Raw genomic sequence first — 25,446 nt, 5'->3', positions numbered from 1 at the left:
ACAAATGCCTGCTTTTCCTTTACCTGTAAGCCCTCCATTATAGCATTGATGAAAAGGAAACACACATTCCTAATGGTTGTATGAACCATCTCTCCAGACATTTATCTCTCTGTTTCTTAGCTAATTCTGGTCCTCCATTTATTCTCAGAGTGTCACTGCATTAGCAATACACAAGGTTTTCCATCCTAACTATGGGTAAAACTAATATGTTTTCTACTATTCAAAGCCTCAAATGTCTCTTTTAGATTAAGGGCTGCATTCAATTAGGTGCAAAATCGGCCTATTTTATCGCCGGCGATAAAATCGGGCAATTTTCGCATGCGTGGTCCTGTTTCTCGCCGAAAAACAGGCAAAAATGGGTAGGTGCGATAAAAACACAGGCAAAAGAAGGTGAAAAAGTCAGGACATGCAGGAAATTCCATCTGTACCACAAAAAATTACTGATGTACATTGGAAATTAAGTTAGAAATGTATTATTTGCCATAATAAAAATATTTAGGGGACTTAAATTGCGACGGTTGGCGGTAATTTACGTATATGAAAAAATTAAAAAAATTATAGAAAGCTATTTTTTCCCAGGAAATTACAGTTCCACATAAATTGGGGGTACATTAAAATGGGTGCAAGTATATTTTCGTGTCGTAAAAGTGCACTTTTAAAAAACTTTTCAAAAACTTAAAAAAACACCTTCTGCAACCACGTGCAATGTTTTAAACACTTGACGCATCCATATAGCTCCCCGAAATACCAGACCCAATACGTTAAACTGATTTTCATTGATTTTTGTTTTTCACCCAAAATTTGACTGGTCGTTTTTCACCAAATTGTGCAAATTGCAAAAAACTTTTAGGGTAATCAATCATTAGGGGCGGGGCGGGGGGGGGGTGTCCACAGGGTTCTGATATTGGGTGCGATAATTGCAGCGAAATCGGCCAGCGACAAAATCAGCTGATTTTGCACCTAATTGAATATACGGCCCTAAGTCCACTTTTTGTTTTCAACTTTTAATCAACAGACTTTTAATGAACTATCCTAGAGATATGCAGACCTACCACTTAACAGCTGTTGATTTGACTAGTATATGACTAGTGATTCATGGGGCACATTACCCATGAAATAATCCACACATTCAAATGTCTCACAGATGGATGGTTGCCTGATACAGGGATCAAGTTTTATGTCAGCAAAGGGGAGAACCCTTGAACAAAAATGAACAGAGACAAAAATGTTTTTATTCATTCTCAAACATCTGTAGTTCTTATATGATTATTATTCTTACAAATAAGTCCTTACTGGTGATACGTGACCCTTAATTGCATCACTGATACTACAGTTTTGGGAAATTACCACTTTCTTTAAATACCACTAGGTAAAATTTGAATTTTTTTTTCTATCTTATATATATCTTCCTTTGTCTAAATATAGACATAATAATAATAATAATAATAATAATAATAATAATAATAATAATAATAATAATAATGCAGTGTGTCTCATTGTCACTTCAATTTCAGGTGAAATCATTGTTATAGGTTTCTATAGCAAAAGGCTACATTTATATAAACCAATCTTTTAAAACCTTTATTTCACATACATATCAGACCATTTTACCTTTACATTTTTATGAGGTTTACAAGATTATATGTAAGGTCCCTTTTGAAATACAGCTATGACATAACACTTGGAAATATGGCAAATGCAATTTGTGTAGCAGGGAGGAACCAATAATTTATAAAGTTACATTTAGAGAATATACATTTTAGAAATTCCCCCAAATATTGCTCTCTTAGACAGCTGTCATTTTATAAAAAATAGTTTGAATGTACTATATATTGTGCACATTTTTCACATTGCACATATTTGTTGTTAAAGTAGAAAGAAATTGATTTTGAGTAAAACTACTTTTGTAAAAATTGCAGTAGCTAAAGCATTTCATACAAATTCATCCAATTCTCAAACTTAAATACATTTTGCCAACATTTCAGCAAAATAGTTTTTTTTTATATCTATAAATTTTTCCTTTTCCTGTTTTCCCCCTCATGTATTGCAGGACATGGAGGAGTAAACCAGTTAGGAGGTGTGTTTGTGAACGGTCGACCACTTCCTGATGTAGTACGTCAAAGGATTGTGGAGCTTGCTCATCAAGGTGTACGGCCGTGTGACATCTCAAGACAATTACGGGTCAGCCATGGATGTGTCAGCAAGATTCTTGGCAGGTAATATGGTGAACCTGATAATAGATAACCAACAGATTAAAAAACATGTACTTGTTTTATTTATATTTTTACCTGGGCTTCACACATCAGAAAATAAATATCTAATTTAAACCAAAACTAATAATTATTATGACATTAAATTATAGAAATAGTAATGTAATTCCAATTATTTTATTACTTTTCTGTCCACCTTATTAATGATATGTTTGGGTAATTAATTAGCTGGTCTTAGTATAGCTACCACTGTCTCTAATTTCAAGAGCTGTTTTATGCTATGAACCTTAAACACTTTTAATTGTTAATTTAATAACTTAACAGTCCATCTGGAAAAACACAGTGCCATTGAAGGAAATATAATTGTGTCAGCAAACAGGAACAAATTGACATAGTTCTGCTGACTTGGAATAATTTTTATGGAATATGATACAATGTAAAATGATACAATTAGAGGTAGCCATATTCTGGGACAAACTCATATCCAGCATATCAATTTACTTGATGTACAATTATCAGTTCTGTTTGTTTTCATGATCAACTATATTTAAGAAATGGAAATACAGGTATGCAGGCTACTTTTAATAAGGATATCCAATTGTAAAATATTTTGAATATATTCTGCACAATTTTGAATTTAGTAGGCTTTAAAACCTAAAACTTTATTAACTTTTGGTTTGGAGCTATTTTAGTCATACTGATCCAGTATTGGGACCAAATAATTCTAATAAAGTGTACTTTATTCAATGTTTGCGTTCCACTGTGTTTCCCAGCACATTACGAACAGGGCCCCCATCGCTCAAAATAAATACAAACAACCCACAAACATAAAGAAACAACACAACAATAATTACATTAATATGCATATAAATCAATGTTTTGCATGATAGTGCTCAAAAAACACAGTATTAATCCCTGTCATTTAAATTGTATCTGAAACATCTGTACAGCTTTAATAGAGAATGCTCAAGATTTCACTTTAGAATATATCTTATTCAAAGAAGCTGTCATAACTCCTTAATAATTTTAATGTTTACAAGATCTTAATTTATCTTAAATGATAACTCCCCGCAGCCTAAAATATGTCTTGCTGTAGCGTTTGTTCACAAAATACAGAGTATATCACAGTTTAAATTAGATTGCATGATGTAGTTTCTATATTTGATAAACTATAAAGAAAAGCTTTTCATTCATGAAATATTACTCACTATTTATGACCTTAAAGTGCATACTGTATGTAACACATACACACAATAAATATCTGTAGAGTTGACAACCTCGCAGTAGTTTACTAAAATGCTGGAAAGATCTTTGAGAGTTGGACAATTATTAAACAACAAACCTAGCAACTTCTAATTCACAATTCATCCCTGCATAAAACTAAACTGTATTAAGATGATGAATTAGAATAACTTTGCTTAATGAAAACAAACAAGCATTTTAATCACCAAGCTTCTGTACCTTGTATTCACTTCACTAATGAGACAAAGGATCAATTTTGAAGAGTGCAGCTTTTCATTACTGTAATTAGTTATCATTACCTGTATAACTATTTGCATATATTGTACATGTTCTTTAGTCTGTAGTGGCATTGGTGGATGAAGACTATATTGGATAATAGACCTCTGTGACATTTATGTTATCATTTTATATGTATAGGGCTCATATAAGAGGGTGGTTAAATAAGTAAGATAATAAGACCTTACACATGTGTAATGTTCTATATTTCATTTTAATATCCTGCCAGGCCAGAGCAGGTAAGACCACTACTTCCTCACATGGCTATTAGACTGCGCCTCATACTGTCCCAACATCAGTTGTAAGATGGCGGGGATGGCGAAAACATGGTCAAACATTGAGGTCTGTAGTGTGATCAGATTTCTGCCTGTAAACGGTACACTAGTAGATGAAATTCTTCGCAAACTTGTTGAGGCGTACAGTAATAACGACATGTCACAGAATCAGGTTTGGTACAATGCCTTTGATAACGACAGGACAGATGTTCAAGATGAGCAGCGATCCGGCTGGCTAAGCATGTCCACAAATGACAATTTGTGCCATATTGAAAGTCTGATTTAGGAGGACAGATGCATTCTAGTTAATCATATTGCTGACAAACTAAACAAATCAGTGGATACTATGCACAACATCTTTCATGAGCATCTGGGGTACAGGAAAAACTGTTCAGACTGGGTACTGAAGCAACTCACAGAAGTTCACAAATCCAATAGGATGGTATAGTCTCTCGTGCACTTAACTCTGTGCCATGAGGAGGGAGTGCAGATCTTGCAGCATATTGTTACAGGCGATGAAACGTGGGGGCCTCATGTGACACCGGAGATGAAGCAAGCCCCCATGACATGGAAACATGCATCGTCCCCAACTTCAAAGAAATTCAAAACATCAGCAAAGAAGGTCAAGGTCTGTTTTAGGACCACGAGGGCGTGCTTCTTGTTGATTTCCTCACCAAGGTAGATACTGTGAATACTCTCCACTATTGTGACACATTGAACAGGATGCAAGGGAGATTTGTTAAAAATGACCTGAGTGGCTGTAAACAGGCATCATATTGCTGCATGATAATGCTAGGCCACACTCTAGCCAACTGCCCATGTGAGTTGTTATGGAGCTACTATTAGGAGGTACTTTACTGAATTATCCTCCCTACAGCCCTGACCTGGCACCAAGTTTTTTCATCTCTTTGGACCTTTGAAGAAGTACCTGGGTGGAAGGCAAATCTCAATTGACGGTGAAGTTCGGCAAGCCGCCATGTCCTGGCTTCAGGCTCTTGACACTGATTTCTTCTATGCTGGGATAGATGCCTTGTCTACAAATGGAACAAATGCTTAGTCAAGTACGGGATAATATGGAAAAATAATCTGTCCAAGGCCATACAATTGATTATACGTATATGTACGAGTTGAATATATGCAATGAGAGGTCTTGTTACCTTATATATTGAACCACCCTTGTATGTTCAGATTGCCAACACTATCTAAAATCTAGAACTGGCAATGCTTATTTTCATACAATTCACACTCCTTGTCAATATACATTACAGTGATAGAATTAGTGACAATATAATCCCGTATGTGTTTTATTGAATTTGGAAAAAGGAAGCAAAGTTTGACATTATGGACCGAGTGAATTCCACATCACTTACCATAGTTTTCCCAGTTTTTATATCATATATATGGGCTACATATACACATCACTTCAAGTTCATAAATCCATAGAAAACATTAGGCCTAGAGAGCAAGGAAAATGCTGTGATACTTGAATTGTTTTGTATTTATTGCCTACTGTTTTTAAAGTAGACAGGAAAGGGGGTAAGACAGAACTCTGCAGTAACATACAATGCACCAAACAGGAATCTCTATTTAATTAAAATGAAAACATATAGGAAAGTATATAAAAACTTATAGGGTCCAGTGTCAGACTGGAGCATGAAGGGCCCACCGGGGTAATGCAGTGATAGGGGCCCATATTTAGGGTGTGACCAGCATCCAGAAATGGTGTGGCCAGCTCTACAGAAACTTAGCTACCCATTACAGAGAGCATGATCTGGGCCCCTTTTAAACTATATTTAGTAAATACTGCTAATTCATACAATATACAATAGATTAATAACATCCATGCATTGTTGAATATACACCGTAGTCCTATGCAGTATAATGTAACATATTGCATGTATAATGTATAATTCAAATGCCCAGTTTTGAACCTGGAGGAGGGGGTGGGCCCTTGGACAGTGGGGCCGCCCGGGGGTTTCCCCTGTGCTCCTGTGGGCCAGTCCGACCCTGATAGGGTCTGATTCTGAGTTGGGAGCAAATAAAAAAAAAGTAAGTAGCTTTATATCTAAAACACACCATGTTGCAAGGGGACCAAATGTATTTATTTATTTTGCATACGTGGTAAATACTGGCTGCTGTTGCATGTAACCCACAAATGCTGGGCAGCTTTATTATTACCATGCAATTCAGATTTCAGTTTGGACACACTCCTCCCAAATCTAAGCCTATGGAGATAAAGTGAACAGAGATAAAGTACCAGTCAATGAGCTCCTAACTGCCATGTCACAGGCTGTGTTTGAAAAATGAGAGGAGCTGGTTGGTTGGTACTTTATCTCTGTCCACTTTTTCTCCACCCAAGGCTTAGTAAATAGACCCCTAAATCTCTCTGCACATTTTATAAGTGTCCCACCTGCAATGCAACATGGGTTTAAAAAAAGATATAAATATAGTTGTGTTTTTATTTGCTTTGTTCTCAACTCATTCCTCATAGATGACACACTTGAAATGAAAATGCCCATGAAGTGACAATTTTCCCTTTTGGTACAAAGTCACTTTGTTACCTGCTATTTAGGTCTGATTTCATGGCAGCAGTGTAGAAATCTTGCAAAAGACCAGCAATTGTAATTTAAGATATTTTTGATTATTTGGAATGGATGAAGAAGATTGCTATTTGTGTTTTGTGCTATTAAGGAAATATTTAATTAAATATCATTTTACCTGTATTTATTAATGTCTGACAACATAATTTACATAGTTACCAACATTAAAATGTTTTTTTCTTTTTGCATGCTTTGTTGCCACTTTAGCTTGTTATTTGTTAATACTGTCTTGGTGAAATTCGTGATACAATCCCCGTCATGATATGTTTACTAAAATGGTTAGAATAATCCCTGTAAGTATCATCTGTTTCCAATGGGTGGTCAATCAGAGGAAGCACTGGGATTAGGGACTAGGGGCCTGATTCAGAGGCGCACACTATTTGCGTGTTCCCGCTCTGAATCAGGGTACCCCTATTTTTTTTTTGACCGGCCTCCAGGCTGCTGGCACAGCTGTGGGTGACCACCCACAGCGTGTGCGTGCGGCCTGGCGATGGTCACGATTATCGCGACCATCGGGCTTGCTACATGGTAGGGTCTCAGATCTCGCAAGCCCAAGTGGACTTCCTGTTCTAATAGAGCAGGAAGTCCACTACTGACATCACTAGTGATGTCAGTAGGGCCGCCCACAAATGGCTGGCGTTCCTTCGGGAACGCCTCCGTTTGTGCAGCCACCACCCCTCCCCGCCTACTAAACGGAGCAAGCTGTCGATCAACATCGACAGCCGCCCCGTCTTGTAGCGAGCCCCAGAGCACACCGTGTGTATGCAATGGCCCACCATCAACCCACTTGCGAGCGCTATGCGCTCACGAGCGGGTCTGAATCAGGCCCTAGGTTGTTAAAACCCTGTTACTTCCTGTTTCCCATGTCTGATTATTCAGCTCTGTAACTGTGCTATTTCCTTGCTGTTTCTTCTAATGTCTACGTACTGAACTGTCTTACCCTTGACTATGGGCCTGATTCAGAGGTGGCTGCAAGAGGGAACGATACTGCATTTTTGGTTGCAGTGGATCTAAGAACATGTCCTAATGCCGCAGGACCCATCTTTTGTAAAAAGACACCCATTGACGCATGCTCAGATCTGCTATCTGTGGGGGTCATTCAGACCCGCTTGTGAGCGGCAGTAGGCTCGCAAGCAGGTCGATGTTCCACCACTGCGCATGCGCACGATGGAGGGAGCTCCGTTGTGCGCATGCGCGAGACCCGGCGAGCGACGGGCTCTCCATCGCTCCGGGTCTCGCACCAAAGGGGGCGTGCTGTCGATGTTGATTGACAGCACGCCCCCTTTGATGGGCGTGCCGGGGGCGTGCCTGCCAGACAGAGGCGTTCCCATGGGAACGCCTACTGTCTCAAGATGGAGATGATAGAGCCAAAATCACTCCTGGGCTTGCGGCAGCGAGACCCTACCGCAGGGTCGCCGTCGCAAAGCCCTGTGGTAACCCACAGCTATGCGAGCGTCCATGAGGATGCTCCAAAAAAAGGTAGGAGGGCCCTGATTCAGAGCGAGCGCTCTGGTCAGAGCGTTCAGCTTTGAATCAGGCCCTGTGTCCGAAGATGCAGAATCAGATCACCATCAGGGACATCACGTTGACCATAGGACATCTGAGCAACCCTAAGGTTGTTCAGAATGTCCATCACCACTAAGCTTGTGATCTGCGTTGGAAGACGCAGTCGCTGGATTGCGCACGCCCCTTCTGTTTACTCCAACACTGTCACTGCTCCCAAACGCCAGCATTCTGTCAGTCAAGCTGTGTTTAGATTGGCACTGTGACTGCCATGGCAAGACCATCGCAGTAAATGCGCAGTGCGGCTCTGACGCATGTGCAGAACTAAAACTATCTGTCATTTGCGACCAAATGAGAATAGTGTCCACCTCTGGATCAGACCCGTTGTGTCTGTTTGATTAGCCATGTACTAAGTTATGCCTAGACAGACAATGGGTGTTATTGATTTCTTCCAATCTGGCAACTGGACTCCTTCTCTCATACCAGATTTGCTACAGAATAATCAGGCCTCAACCATTAAGTAAACCAGAGAGGATTCTGGGCTTGATTCAGCAATGCACGCAAGTGCATTGCTGAACGCAGATTCCCGATTATCGGGAATCTGTGCATGCGCAGGACATATTCTGCGAGTGTGCAGAACGGTTCTTGCTTAATTGCACGTAAACCCTTGAATGTCTGTGCCTGATTGACAGGCAGATGCATTTAAGGGGTTGTGCAGGGGCGGCTGGCGTTCCCGGAAACAGGGCATGTCCGCCCCATTTTCCGGGAGTGACCAGCCCAGAGACTGCTGGGACATACATAGTCTTCTGGGCTTACAAGACAGTCAGCCTAAGTAAGCTGAGGCTTATTCAGCTGTCCGGCTGCCTGGCGCCGTCCACCATCGTGACCATTGACCACCGATGGTCGTGATGGTGATCCCAGCCTGAAACCTCCGTCGCAGTGCTGGGATCACAAATGCAGCAGGAGGTGTCATACACCTCCTGCTGCATTTGCATTATTGCAAGGATCGCAATTGCACAGGTGCCTGAGTGCATACATCATATATCTATAGCCTGAGTGCAGCTTTGCAATTTTTATCCTTGCTGAATCAGACCCTCTGCTCCCATCTAAATAGTAATTGCTATGACTTAATTCTTCAACATCACGTTAAGGATTTTACTGCTCAATGCAGCAGCTATACATATATTTAACAGCCGATTCAAGTATTAGATGGCCATCCTGTATTCCTATATACCAGTGATATGCGGTGAGGTAAATGGCTGGGGAGGCACTGGCTAGTATTAGAGACAGAATTACAGATACATATTTGAACCTGAGGGAGCATGTGGGCATTATACAAAGGTATAGCAGTATATAGTGCTGGAATCTGGTGTGTTTTGGTCAGGGATGTGCGGAAAAGCTAGACAGGGGAGGCAGTGCCTCACCTATCATACATTTTTTACTCCAGAGTTTTGACTATAAAAATAATTACAATAATACAAAGAAGATATTTATAATATTTTCTTTACATTTTCTTATAATTTTTATAGTAAAAACTGTGTCTGCTTCCAAGATTCAGTGCAGACTAATGTAAGGGATTAGAGATTCCTAGCACAGGTCACTTTTCCAATTACAATCTTCCCAAGTTTGCTCCAAAAGAGAGTGTGGGACGAAGGCATTCAACTCACTAGGACAAGCCCTAATTTAGGGAATCTGGATGACTTAATTGAATACATTTTTTATGACACATCTGTTACCATTTTGACAACTCTCGTCCAAGGAAGACTTAAAGTGGCCATTCTGAGCTGCTAAATTTCGCAGATTGGTTGCTGACATTACCTGAAATGCCTCTGCACAGATACATCATTTTCATAGATATTTATCTAAATAATTAAAATACAAGCTCAACTCAAAACACCCCAAATGAGCATATACAGCACGCCTTACGTATAAACATTACTCATTTCCTACCACTTAAAACTTTTTTAAAGCTATTTCTACTTTGGATCTTAAGCCTGAACCATGGTGTGTTTGAATTGAGGTGGGGAGAAGTAGTTCGGATGAGCTGAAAGCAACTTTAGACATATTATTCTTCTGCCTATACTGGTTTTGTCACATTCCTGAATCCTTCCGCTCTAGCAAATAGACTCCATCTGCTACAGGTCTTGTTCAATAATTTATGTGTATGTTATATACTCACCTACAATACTTATGAACTTGTGAAGCTTAATTGCAAGCATTGAATCCAATATACAAAAAAGAGGAGTTTGCACTGTTTATTTAGTCAATATAGTAAAAATACAAAGCTATTTATAGAGACACAATTCCCAGGGATGAAGCTTTCGAAGGTACTGTTTACAGTAATGTATCTATATGTATATTTTAGCAAAGGGTTATTTTATGTTAAGCCACCAGTAAAGTATTGTTGCTATACTGTATTATTTGTTGAATTGCTATATGTGTGTTCCCCTAAGTCCTATATGGTATAGTCTTGTAGCAAGGCTGCATATACTGAAGTTAGGTTTTACTGGTCCCACATTTCTGTGCTACCATAATTATGTCTTACAACCATCATGGCAAAATAAAATATATCCATTAAAATTAATGGTAAGATCATTGGGAGGGTCAGCACTAAAACATACAATTACTGTATTTCACATATGTATTAAAAAAATTAGCACTTGTGGGGATTTCCAGTATGTGCAATGACTGCAGTAGGTGTGATACCACAGCATATGATCAGGTTTCCTGCCTTTTTCTGTCACCATTGTTACATACAGTAATGACTGTGAGCACTACAAAACAATAGGTTCACTCATTTATTTCTACTTCTTACAGCTTTGTTTCTGAAGGTGTTTGGCTGACAAATCTGTATGCTAAAAAGCCAAATCTCTTACTCATAAGTCAGGAGTCTCAGGATTCAATTAAATGTGATGTTGAGATACAATGTGCGGCAATGCACATCACCAATACTTATAGTGGCCCAACATCGCTCATTTTACTGTGCTCTCCTGCTGTCATGCTACTGTAGGTAAAATGAGCAATGTTGCTGTCATGATGTACTGTGATTTTGAGTGTTCTCATGTTGTTCTGATGATATGGCACATCATCAATATCACTTAAATTGGATTGCCCTCTTAGGGGGATATTTAATTTTGTGCAATGGCCATGAGATGGTGGCGTTCTGACCTTTTGCTGGCACCTTGTGACCACAAACAGCAGATTTTTCTTTGTACCCTGTAGAGGTGTGCAGGAAACACTGTGCTATCCTGTAGAGGTGTGCAGGAAACGCTGTGCTACCTTTTAGAGGTGTGCAGGAAACGCTGTGCTACCCTTTAGAGGTGTGCAGGAAGAGCTGTGCTACTCTGTAGAGGTGTGCAAGAAACACTGTGCTACCCTGTAGAGGTGTGCAGGAAACACTGTGCTACCCTGTAGAGGTGTGCAGGAAACGCTGTGCTACCCTGTAGTGGTGTGCAGGAAATGCTGTGCTATCCTGTAGAGGTGTGCAGGAAACACTGTGCTACCCTGTAGTGGTGTGCAGGAAACGCTGTGCTACCCTGTAGTGTTGTGCAGGAAACACTGTGCTACCCTGTAGAGGTGTGCAGGAAACGCTGTGCTACCCTGTAGTGGTGTGCAGGAAATGCTGTGCTACCATGTAGTGTTGTGCAGGAAACACTGTGCTACCCTGTAGAGGTGTGCAGGAAACGCTGTGCTACCCTGTAGTGGTGTGCAGGAAATGCTGTGCTATCCTGTAGAGGTGTGCAGGAAACACTGTGCTACCCTGTACTGTAGTGTAGAGGTGTGCATGAAATGCTGTGCTACCCTGTAGAGGTGTGCAGGAAGCACTGTGCTACCCTGTAGAGGTGTGCAGGAAACACTGTGCTACCATGTTGTGTTGTGCAGGAAACACTGTGCTACCCTGTAGTGGTGTGCAGGAAATGCTGTGCTACCCTGTAGAGGTGTCCAGGAAACACTGTGCTACCCTGTACTGTAGAGGTGTGCAGGAAACACTGTGGCTACCCTGTAGAGGTGTGCAGGAAACGCTGTGCTATCCTGTAGAGGTGTGCAGGTAAAGCTGTGCTACCCTTTAGAGGTGTGCAGGAAAATGCTGTTTTATACCCCTTTCATACTGCCAGCAATATCCTGGGTTATTTCACATGAACGTGCAGCAAACCGGGATACTTTGCAGTGTGAAAGGGCCCAGTTGAAATAATCCAGGTCCGGCATTTCAACCTGGGTAATGAGCAGGGTTGAACATGAGTTCAACCCAGGTCATGGTGAAGTGAGAACGGGTTGATACGACCCTGGACCCATTCATAGCATAGGAAGAGCCAGCACTTGGAGATGATCTCATCTCCAAGCACAAGCTCGGCATGTGCCTTTGGTGATGTCATCAACCCGGCAATAACCAGGTTGAGCCGTCAGTCTGAAAGGAGTCTCAGCCGGATCACACCCAGGATGGACCCGTGCAAAAAATCCCGGGTGATACTCTTTAAAGGTGTGCAGTAAAAGCTGTGTTACCCTATAGAAGTGTACCAAAAAAGCTGTGCTAGAAATGTTGGGCTACCATAAATAAAATTGACTAATTGAATTGACCCTTGAAGAAGAGTTTTTCTTTTTTATTAAGAGCATCAACAATATTTTAAAAAGGAAAATGCATAACACCACTGCAAACAACTCTTGTGCCTTTAATAGGTATAGTGCACCACAGTGAGAGATAAACACAATAATTTATTAGGAAGGTTCAATGTTGTATAAGAAACTATAATATATAGAGTTCATTACAATGCTCTTATATGTAAGAATGGCATGACAAAATAAAATCTGATATTTTGGTGAACGAACAATCACTTTAACTGTGGGGGATATTAGAATTTGGGAGCAACAGAAAAACACAAACATAGTAATTTGTTAATTGGGACAAGGTGATATAAAAAGACAACTCTGATTCAAAGATAAACTACTGCAGACAAGCACACCTTTACATTCAAGACAATGTTTCCCTGTTTAAGTTTAGCATGACCAAAAGTCTACTGGACAATGATGGGTACATTTATATATATTGGCATTCTGAAGTTAAGCATGTTGATTTGTTTCATTTAAGCTGTCAACAATAAATTGGAATTTCATACCTCATTATTTGGATAAATATTAATTACAGTGGAACCCTGTCTTAGTTTACCAAATAATATGGCACTGTAATCAGAGATGTCACTAAAAAAATGAATGCAATTATAAAATGAATTGATTTCATAATCAACATGCCACATCAAAGCCTTATGCGTATTGAATCTTCAGAAAGTTCATCTGATCATTGTAAATGTATACCTGTTTCAACTTTACTATTTGCACAACAGTCACACTTGACAAGTTCCAAGATTAGTTTGTGTTATACATCAAGTGAGCTATACATGTAAGCAGACTTGTATGCAAACATTTGAAATTAACTTCAGGGATTGTCAGATTATTTGTATACTGCCATGAACAGGGGACTGTAATCTTATGGAGCCCAAAGATGCTCCATCACCTCCTAGTGCTGCAAGCCGATAATTGCAAGAACACTATACTTTTATGAAATTATGGATATTCTGATAGACTAGATCAATACAATTTCCACCTAGAGTATTGACAGGGTCTATGTGTGACACAACCTAACAGAACATGTTAGCATTGGATTGCACCTATGTCTTTTACACAATAGAACTTGCTCAAATATTATTCCTGCGCACATACAATCTGCTAAGAAGAAGCTGGGGGCATTACTAGAGCAACAATAAGACCTAAATAATGTAAATCAGACACCTAATATATCAAATGTGCATTTAATACATTGGGATATTTTGAAATCCAATCCTGTGGGACCACTTTATTACACAAAGACTGGAATGAGTACAACTCCAACCTAATACATTCTTATACATGCTACACTGCTTCACTAAAACAATACAAAGAGATAGGAAGAACTTGAAGCTACTACTTGTGGATAATATGCAAGTCTGAATTAAATCAAGAACTATCCAGTTGCAGTTGCACAGTGATGAAAAGTTGGTACCTATAAAAAAAATCTTTCCATTAATTGCATTAATGAGCAATGATTTTGTCATTTCTGGAATGTGGCTCTCTCCTGGGAAATGGTTTACATTTCCTGTTATAAAATAATCCCCTTCCCTGTGGAGTATTAACATCCGCTCTCTCTTTTGATTTCAGATTTGTAGATTCTTGATAAACTCCATGCGATTCATCTTAATTCTGTGAAAACCCAGATATTCCACTCAGACCAGATGGGCAGTATGCCTGGTAGCCCACCACCTCTAATTTGCTTGCCTTTTTGCACATCTTCAGATGTCCAACAAAGTTGAGGAGGGGCCAATGGTGATGTCCTTGGATGCCACCAAGGCTTTTGATTAGGTGGAGTGGGGATATATGTGAGAGGTGCTTTTGTTTTGGCTCCAAGTTTATCCGCTGGGTTCAATTGCTACATTCAGCCTGGCAGCCATAGTCTGTGGTTGAAACTATTGTACTATACATGGACAACATAATTTCATTTATGGTGGATGTGGAGGAATCCCTTTAACATCAACACAGCTAGTCTTGGGGCTCAAAATAAATTGGACAAAATCCAGCATCTTCCTGTTGCATATCTGCTCCCAATTGATACTGCCCTTGGGCTCCCATTACAGTGAACCCTGCTTTTTAAATACTGGTCTATCTGGGTGTCTGCTAACCTTATTGAATATGCCAAGCTTAACATTGATCTGGATACAGAATCTTTTAAATTAAAATACCACAAGTGGAGAAAACTCCCCCTTACCGTTATGAGTAGGAATAATATATTTTAAATTGTCATGCAGCTCAAGTACCTTCATGTGTTGCAACACTACCCAATTTATTGCCCTAACTGGAGGTTCCTTGTAGAAGACCCATAATAACATATGTACCATTTTATATATTTAATTTAACTACCCTGGTAGTGCTTGGCTGGAGGCTGACCGACTTGATCTCTTTAAATGGAAACTTCTGGTCAATTATGCCATGAACCATGAAATGTACAAAATCTGGTCTTTTGGTATAAAACAAGATTTGGGAGGTGTCTGGCTTGTCCACCTGGTGATGATCCCTAGATGGATTTTTCCTTTGCTGCTCCCCCACCCCTCTCTACTTTATTGCTTATTGATTTATGTATTTTATAATGTGGGCACAGATTATTGCTCTTTATTTCCCTTTTGACTCATTATTGGAACTGTGGTGGTTTTTCTTCCCTGACTGTTGCACTTTGTTGTACCTCGCTCTCACCTGCTAACTACCTTGAGTGTTTTGTGTTTGTTGTTGTTATCTTTTCATGTTTGTCTCATTTGCAAATCTCCCAATAAAAAAGACTTGATATATATATAGTATATATATATATATATAAATAAAAAAAACAATGCTTATGTGTTGTGATTCACAGTATACAGCTATAATAACTGTTATATATCTGAGAATGAAATGTCTTGAACAAATAAATCCCATCACAACAAAATTATATGTTTTTATTTCAATACTGATACATTTATGCTCTTTAAAGCATAAAAATACAACAGAACAAATAATATTGTCAGGATAATAGAAAATATATAAGGGATATTTGTATGCTTACAAATTTCATCAATAAGGGAATAAGGGATTCCTTCCAAACAACTGCATTTTACCAGCAACCACAATTGGCTGTCACGGAGTTCTGAATAAAATGATCTTAAATGTGATTTGTTTTCTATGACCACTGTGATTAATCGCAAGCATTTCACAAGCTTATGCCTCTATCAAATGATCATATTTATTCTTATGCTGTGAAGAACTACAGTAGTATGCTAAACTCCACTGTTCAATTTCAGAAAAGAGTACTAGTAGATCTATCAGTATGACATTGCTTGCATGCTTTATGTCATATAAAAGGCACATTGTGAATGCATTTTAAATTAACATAGTTATTTTACACTATAAATTGTGTCTTTTAACTTCCTTTATTCTTATTAAACCATTCTTTATTTAAAATGTGCTGTCATTTTTCTGTTGGCAGGTACTATGAAACTGGCAGTATTAAACCTGGAGTAATTGGAGGATCGAAACCAAAGGTTGCAACACCCAAAGTTGTAGACAAAATTGCAGATTACAAGAGGCAAAACCCTACTATGTTTGCATGGGAGATCAGGGATCGGCTATTAGCAGAGCGAGTGTGTGACAATGATACAGTGCCCAGCGTCAGCTCCATAAACAGGTAAAAGTATAGCCAGCCCACATTGTAATTGGTGTCACGCTACCTCTTCTCTTTTTTGTGCTGCTAGAAACACACCCATGGAAAATGGAATTATGTTGGTCATGAATAGTAAATTAATAGAGCATGTTTCCTAAAATAGGTCTAGAGATTATTAGGATGCCAAAATAGTGCATTAATTCACAACAATAGAAAATATAATTGGGTATTTACAAAAAATGATGCCAAAGAAAAAGTTTGTGTTGCCCTAAGCAAATAGTCTGATTCTGTCATTTTTGTAAAACAAGTTCAAACATCTCATTATTTGGCTTTGGTAAAACCACCATTTTGCACTATTTTATATAAATGTTCCAATATGTTTTAATGAATACACAAAGTACACACTGATTGTCACACAATAACATCCTAAAGTGTGCAGCATACTGTGAGTTACATTAATTTCCCAGGCACTTTATCCACTGTCCAGTATGTTCTAAATAAGAAACTCACACAACCGCCACTCCTGAGACAAACACCAGAGTTTCTGCCTCCTATACACACTGTTACTCATTCAAGATATTTAGCTTAAATAATCAGTTTATATATTTAAATATGTGATGTGATCCATACACAGCCCAATCCCAAATGCTACTATGTTAATTTATCATCTGCTTTTCACTTATTTGCTGCAGTTGTTCTCATTTTACACTAGAGGGGGTCCATGCAGTAGAGCATTTTTTGCCCACCATAGCAGTGCAAAAGTACAGTGAATAAAAATATACAGCAGTTACATATTGGCCACATTATTTTAAAAAGTGTCATTCTTAATTCTATTCTCATGATTTTATCTAAATATTGCTGATACCGTATGACACTCAGCTTCAGTTAATGCATAAAAGCGCTACCTCTATTACACTCCAGTTGCTCTGAAACCAATTTCTAGGCTGATTTTCACAGTTTCACTGCATCAAAGATCTACACATTATTTATATAATGTTTTCTTTTGCAAATTTCTGAATGATTTTACACTAAACCATAAATATTATATGGAACTAATTTTATGAACCGATTATACAGAAAGGGTAGGAGCCTTCTGATAAATTTTTAGAAATGGGCTGCACAATTATTTAGATACATAAACACATTAAACAAAAAAAAACATCTTTAGTGACTTGAGCTATTATTATATACTATTTATTACACCAGATACATCAGTTTTACCATAAAATATTAGCTGCTGAGCATTGAAAATAACAATGTTTTCCTGTCTATACAGCTGAAGTATATTTGTTAGCTATAGACATTTGTCTATAGGGTTTCAATATATTTTGTTGACATTATGTCGATATGGGAATCTCAACATGATCCTAATGCCGACATGCAGCACATCGACATGTCTAGCATGTCGACATGAGAATGCTGACATTCAGCATGTCGGCACAGATGAAATGTTGACATGATCAGAATACTGACAAAATAGTGGGTTTTGGCAGTGTGGTGATCACTTACTCTCATTCAGCTCCAGCGGTGCAGTGGTGTCTTTCATGTCAGGTGATGCGGATCTTCAGTATGCTAACACTTATACCTAACCTTAACCTTCCCCCTTGTCCTATACCTAACCTTTCCCCTGCAGCCTAAGACTACCCTCCCTCGACAGCCTAACCCTAACCCCGTCATTGCAGCCTAACCCTACCCTCTCCCTGCAACCTAACCCTAACTTCCTCTCTCACAGCCTAACCCTCCCCTCCCCCTGCAGCTTGACCCTACACTCACCATGCAGCCTAATGCTCCCCTTCCCCTGTAGCCTAACCCTAATGTTGGCATTCTGGTGCTGACATTATGACTGTTGACATGGTAAATGCATCACCTCTAGTCATAAATGTAGTAAGATAATACATTGGTTTATTGCTTCAAACCCTTAATGTGCGCTCGTGAAGGGGGCGTGGTTACTCTTCAAGGGGGCATGCCGTGAGTCACAGGGGCAGGGCCTCCATGGTACGCCCACGTCTCTTCCCGGCCAAGCAGAGCGCTCCGGCCTATCACTGCCACCACCCCTTCTGTCTCCCAGAGCTCATATCATGAATCCGGCGGTGGGGACACTTCCGCCCTCCTTGAGCTGTCTCAGAGAGCTCATATCATGAATACGGCGGTGGGGACACTTCCGCCCTCCTTGAGCTGTCTCCCAGAGCTCATATCATGAATCCGGCGGTGGGGACACTTCCGCCCTCCTTGAGCTGTCTCCCAGAGCTCATATCATGAATCCGGCGGTGGGGACACTTCCGCCCTCCTTGAGCTGTCTCCCAGAGCTCATATCATGAATCCGGCGGTGGGGACACTTCCGCCCTCCTTGAGCTGGCCCTGAGACCATCGGCCCTTCTGGAATTTGGCAGAAGTTCCAGATGGCCGATCTGGCCCTGTTTTAAATCTATCAGTACTGTAGGAGAAAAACAGGTGAAATTAGTGATAGAAGTAGTAATAGGAAGAACTTTGAAGTATCCATTGTTTACACTATTCACAATTCCAGTCACCCATATAGTCCTACAAAGTAGAGACAGATACTGTAGATTTTAAAAAGCCATTTAAAAAACTCTGGGATATGGGTATGTACTTATGAATTAACAAATACTGTGGGTCTGCAAGTTGTATGCTATTGGACATCATCAGATCAATCATTAAGAATAAATAATTATGTATTATGTTTTTTTGTAAAGGTACCACCATATAATATATGGTTATTAGGCATGTACTGAATCACTTTTTTTTTTAGGATTTTGGCAAATATATTCTTCTAAATGAATTTAGTGGTATATGAATCCTATCTTTGTTTTAGAATATAGCTAAAATCAAGAAATAAGGACTTAGTAGATACTGTAGTATCTACATTTACTATAGTAAATCCAACTACATGGGGCAATGTTACTTGCACTGCACAGGGGAAAATTTAAAATTTGTGGACAGATTCAAAAGTGGAATGGGGGAACCTCATAGTTTAAATTACTGAATACATCAAAACAAAATGGTGCAATATAACAAACCAAGAGCACAGGTAGGGGCGGGTGGATCGCAAAGATGCATTCTTGCATTCAACTCTTAGGGGTAAATTTACTAAAGTGAGAGGTTTTACAAGTGGATATGTTTTCCATAGCAACCAATCAGATTCTAGCTTTTATCTTCTAGAAGGTGCTAGTTAAATGTTAAGTAAAAGCTGATTGGTTGCTAAGGGCAACAACTCCACTTCTAAAAACTCTAACTTTAGTAAATATACCCCTTAATATGGGTGAAGAAATGCTTCTATTTCCATGGATCGTTTTTTTTTTACTGAACCTGTATTATCAGTTCAGCAAGGGTTATTGGGTCTTCATGTCACAGTAAAGTCAGGAGTTCTTAGTGCCTTGTGCCTCAGTAATACCGTTAATTCTTAGTGAATTGGTGAACTCGGTAACACAGTGCACTTCAGGGGTATTCATGTTATATTATTACATTTATTATATGAATGTAAATGTTATTTTGGTATCCTTTTATGTCATTGCAGGATCATCCGAACAAAAGTTCAACAGCCCTCCAACCAGCAAGTACCCCCTTCAAACCACAGCATAGGTGAGATATATGTGAAATATGTTTTGCTAATGAAAGAAAAAGAAGGTCTTTAGAAGTTTTAATTATTCGTCTAGATAGATCATTTTACAGAAAACACTTGAGCACACACATACTAATATAACTCCTTTGTCATCCTCCGGGGGCTGAACATGGTAAATTAATTTTATAAATACTCTTAAAAGGTTTTTGTATTTTACTGATTATTATGATAAATAGTTTGTACCCTGAGACAGAAAATTGAAATCTACACCAAAAACGCTAACGGGGGACCATGGTATCTTGGATAATTAAAGTAATAAATCAAAAAATAGATACTTATTCATAACATTTTATGCATCATTAGCCAGTAAGTAGTTTAACTGCTCTCTTTTCCCCTTCCAACATCTATTCTTTCCTTTTCTTTGTGCAGTTACACTCTTGAGTAGAGAGGTGGGAAAAGTTTTCAAACATTTTTTTGATGGATTTGTCAGGAATTGTATTATTTTTTCAGTTTAATTGATGTGATATTTTAATTGTACTTGTTGGTAAATAACACTTAGTTCACAACATTGTAAAACATAAAGACAAGAATACTGAAGCTAATAACAAAACAAGATAGTAAACAAAGAACAAACTATTTTACATACAAACAAAACAGGACAATACAATATACAATATTTAATCAGGTAAATATGCACAGCAAATAATGTAAACACTAGGGAATGTTAAAAAACAGTATTGCTACCAAAATACGTAATATGTTGTTAATCAAGGCAACATAAATATGGGACACACAAAGAATAGAAGTGTGTAGTAAAATAAAAATAAATACAGCAAAGTAGAAAAAAATACTATATTTCAAATAAGTCCAGAAGGAAATTACAAAAATATGTAATACATTAAAGAAAACAAATACACTTTAATGTGATATGAAAAAGTAGAGCCTACAGGTGACTTACAGACATGGGTCTTTGAAAAATGTAATTATGATTCCTTAACATGGATTTTAGAGGGCCCAGGGCTCTTAAAACATGGGGCTCATGTGGTTTACAAATAAGCTCATAGGGGTATATTTACTAAAGTGCAGGTTTTTGGAAGTGGAGTTGTTGCCCATAGCAACCAATCAGATCCTAGCTATTATCTTCTATAAGGTGCTTGATAAATGATAAGTAGAATCTAATTGGTTGCTATTGGCAACAACTCCACTTCTAAAAACCCGCATTTTAGTAAATATATTCCATAGTGTCAACATGCACAAGATGTGTGAGTGAGAGAGAGAGAGGGAGATTTAAAAGTAGGATCTCAATGTTACAGAGGAATATTGATTTAACGTGCTCAAATACAAAAACTACTGAACCAATTTTCATGAAAACTGCATCATTTTGTAGTGGAAACTCCTAGAAATAAGGTAGTTAAAGCTGGGCAATAACAAAAACAACATTTATTGACATCATCAATGCAAGAGATAGGTGTGGCACGGGGAGATGTACCAAGCCTTGGAGGGAGACAAAGTGGAGAGAAATAATGGGGTAGATGTACTAAGCCTTAGAGAGAGATAAAGTTAGATAAAGCTCTCCCAGCACCAGGGAGATCCTGTCTGGCAATGCAACTCACAGGTGCCTGGATAATGGGGATGTTTACAGTGGCCACAGAATCCATGTGTGCTGCATTCATATAGGCTGCACTAAGCCAAATAGCCTTTCAGATGATTACATTTCTGGGTGGGAAGGATGATTCTGGAATGTGCACCTGAGGAATATCACCTATAAGATAATCCAGACCTAGGTCACTGGTGATAAATCTGAAGGCTGGGGCACATGTCCCCCATGCTCCCCCTTAACTAGGCTATGCTCTGTTGAATGAAGAAGCTAAGTAACATAGCCATTATCTAAGTGGGGTGAAGGCAGCAATATGCAAGAAACACAGGCACCAATACTTGTCCCCTCAGTATAAATGAGTACACCTCCAGCAAATAGACAAACAAAAGTACTCTATTATATATAAATAAGCGGATTTAAAGCTACAGATACTAAAGCACAACTTTTAAATTTTTCTTCTTTTCCTAACAAGCATGTACTTTTTTCAGAAATGACAGTAAAGTGAAGTGGTTTTACATATGTGTGAAATAATGATTCCTACAATTATTAACAAACACATTAAAAAACTGTATTACTGCATACATTAAACCTGATGCTGAGTTGATGCTGACTTGAAAGCAAATTGGTCATAATGTCTTCGTATTTAGTGCATGTCACCAATGCACGCATCCAGCCATATGCAGAGTTGTACATATTTTGGTGTTACACCCACCCCCTTAGTTTGCTAATCACCACCATCATCATCATCATCATGGCACACTTTCACCAGCCTAAATGCAGAATATCTCTCTGATCATCTGTTGAGTTGGTATTTTTCTTGGATAAACTTGTCAAGAAAACTTGAATTATTTATTACCATTCGGAAACTTATAATCATGATTAAGGCAGAAAAACAACAAAACCCATTACTGACTTAATGTCTGCATCATATTGCCATCATTTTAACGTCATTCACTTGTCAACTCATATAGTAGTACTACATACGCTATAACCATAAGGAGTAATATACTCTATGCTAAGGATGCAGACAGTTTATATTGATGTGCAAACAAATCTGTTTTAGAACAGTTTACAGAGATGACAGAGTGACTGCAAGATTAAGCAGCTTGGCCCCAATATTCGCTTAACTTTACACCTCTTTATAGATGCAAATTGATGATCACACATCAGTACAATGCAGTCTTGTCTTGGTAATCCTTCTTAAAAGGGTTTCCCCAAAAGGATGGAGGATTTATACCTTCATCCTATTTAACATTCTGTGTTGTGCCAAAGACTTATTTGCTGCTCCCTTTGGAGACGCACCAGGGTCAGCAATGAGGAGTTTTATACAAAGGGATCACTGAAGCAATACTTTAGTTAGTTATCCTTCCGACTCAAAGATCTGTGCAAAAGAAGAAAATAGCATTTGTTGCTACTTGTTAAATTCCACCTGCTGGCTTTCCTTATACTGCTTACTGATTGAAGATCTTTTCTATTTCAGACACCAGCCGGCTGTAATATATCCATTTGTGTTGAGATTCGGGCAAAGGTTCATAATCGAACATTGCTTGAAATGAACTTTCTAGGTGTATGTTGTTCAATGCTGTTTAGTTATGTATGTCTTCCAATCCTTGTGCGCTAGTCTCTCACACAAATATAAGATGAAGGCTGAATAATTTATGGTTTAGCAATCCTCATAGAACAAAAATTGTTTGGCCTGTGGGAGAATGATACAAACTTTAAATGCTGTAGTGAAAAAAAAAAAAAAACAGGATTCAGTGTACAGGAATACAAGGCTCTGAAGTAAACTGGGATGGCAGAGAAACAATATAGGGATCCCTTAATATCAAAGCTCAGACAGTACCGTGGTCTTGGGGTATTGTTCTCCTGTCATCGATTTACCTTAAATTGTCACAGACTTTTACAAGAAAAAGTAGCCCAGAGATGCAGTAAGTTAATGCTTAAAAAATGATCCTTATCAGCGAGTTATGGCTTGCAATGACAGCTATGGCCCTTAATGTTATATTGTGGGAGTTGTTCCTCGTATATATGTGTATATATATATATATATATATATATATATATATATGGGTTTTGACTTTTGTGAAGGATAGATATAGCAGCATGTAGGAGAATGATCACAAAGGTTCATGTGACACAAGTTAGCAGTGTCTATATATTTACTATAAATGGACACATAATGGTTATTCAATACACACCTAATAGTTGGTTTGTTTTCTCTATACAAACAAATTTGATGATTATATTTTGTCTTGTGCTTCTACAGCTTCTACCGGATCAGTGACTCAGGTCTCTTCAGTAAGCACAGACTCAGCAGGTTCCTCTTACTCCATCAGTGGAATTCTGGGCATTGCGTCCTCTAATGCAGAAAGCAACAAGCGCAAAAGAGATGAAGGTAAACATTTTTCTTCCTGCTTTCTACCATCAGCTACTGAAATAAATTCATTTTCAATGAAACATAAGTTCAGATATGGCTATGTGGCGACAAGCAACATTAGTGCTTTTGTGAAAATATAATCAATTTCTTTAGTTTTGAAAATGTAAGACAGACCTTTATATACTTATTTTTATTTTATGACCAATAACAGTTCGTAGGAAATCAACTGTTAATTGTAATATTGACCTTTTTAGATAATTAAAAAGTATAGCACCAATGGTGAGCTGGTACCGTTTCATTCTCTAGTGATAAGAACTTACCAGTCTGGGGAGTTGTTGAATACATTATAACAGTAATTACATAGGGCCTGCTTCATATTTGGGAATAGAATAAGATAGAGCAAATAATTGTGCACCTGGACAAGCCATGCTGCAATGTAAGAGGTGCAAATACATAATTTGTTTTGCATGTGGAGTAATACTGGCTGCTTTTGCATGTAGCTTACACATGGTGGACAGTTTTATTTTTACACTGCAGTTTAGAACAAAGTTAAATCTCTCTGCACATTTTACATCTGCCCCCAGTGGCGTCACATGGGGGGTGCGGGCCGCTCTCGGGTGTCACCCGCCAAGGGGTGACACCAAAGTGCTGACTCCTCCTCAGTGTCAGGAGCTGGGTGCTGCGCTGTAGCATTATGTGCAGCACTCAGCTCCTGACATAGTGAGAGAGCCAGCACTGCACACAGTCCCCGAGGGCGGTCCCAGAGTGACTATAATTGGGGTTTGGGCCAGGAGGCCATGCCCCCTACCCATGAGGCCACACCCCTACCAGCAAGACCACACACCCTTTTGCCATTGCGCAGTGGAGGCATGCGCACTACAATTTTATCCACACCGGGTATCACCACGTGAATGTGCATCATCCCGAGATTTTTGTCAGTGTAAATAGATCCACTCAGGTCCAGTGACCCGGGACCCGACCCGTGCTCAACAGGGGTGAGCACGGGTCATTCCTGTGTCACCCTGCAGTGTAAATGGTGCGTTCTGTGTCACGAAGACCAGGGTTGTTCCGCATTCTACCCGATTGGCCTACTTCAGTGGTGCTTGGAGAATACATCATCTCCAAGCGTCCACTGCAATGCCGGAAGAGCCGGGTCACTACAGACCCAGCTCCGCTGTGAACACTGTCGACCTGGGCATACCCTGGGTTAGCGCCGCAGTGTAAAATGGGTCTGTCCCGGGTTAGAAACATGTTCCAAATCCTGGGTCAGACCCGGGACTTTGGTGTAAAAGGGCTATAAGTAATGACTCAAGACATGTAGCCACATTTCAGCTGGGCACAAGCAAATACCATACTTTTTTTTTAATCACTGCTACATTACTGATTGTAGGGTATAGAGCTATAGTTCGAGTTTATTACAAAGAACTGGGCACCCTATTTAATAGAATAATAAAGGATCTATGATTAGCTGTCTAGTGGTTAGCTCAGAATATTGTTGTTAATTGTAAAATAATTATGTTATGATGCACTGTTCTCTATAACACTTTCTAGTCTATCTGTATGTCATTTGTAGTACTCCC

General features: G+C 39.0%; 1 protein-coding gene across 1 annotated transcript in view; it reads left to right on the top strand.

Annotated features, from left to right (window-relative positions):
* The first annotated feature begins 1,262 nt into the window (after positions 1-1,262).
* Positions 1,263-25,446, top strand: part of PAX5 (paired box 5) — a 278,680-nt gene continuing 254,496 nt past the window's right edge. The window contains exons 1-5 of the mRNA XM_088460115.1: positions 1,263-1,302; positions 2,051-2,216; positions 16,142-16,339; positions 19,848-19,912; positions 23,756-23,884. Coding sequence (XP_088316241.1) covers positions 1,263-1,302; positions 2,051-2,216; positions 16,142-16,339; positions 19,848-19,912; positions 23,756-23,884 — 598 coding nt within the window. The remainder of the gene's footprint in view (positions 1,303-2,050; positions 2,217-16,141; positions 16,340-19,847; positions 19,913-23,755; positions 23,885-25,446) is intronic.

The sequence above is a fragment of the Taudactylus pleione genome, unplaced genomic scaffold (genome assembly GCF_031769625.1).
Source record: "Taudactylus pleione unplaced genomic scaffold, aTauple2 ptg000967l, whole genome shotgun sequence".
Lineage (NCBI taxonomy): Eukaryota > Metazoa > Chordata > Amphibia > Anura > Myobatrachidae > Taudactylus > Taudactylus pleione.
Note: the sequence above shows the minus strand (reverse complement) of the source record. Positions and strands in the feature narration are given on the sequence as shown.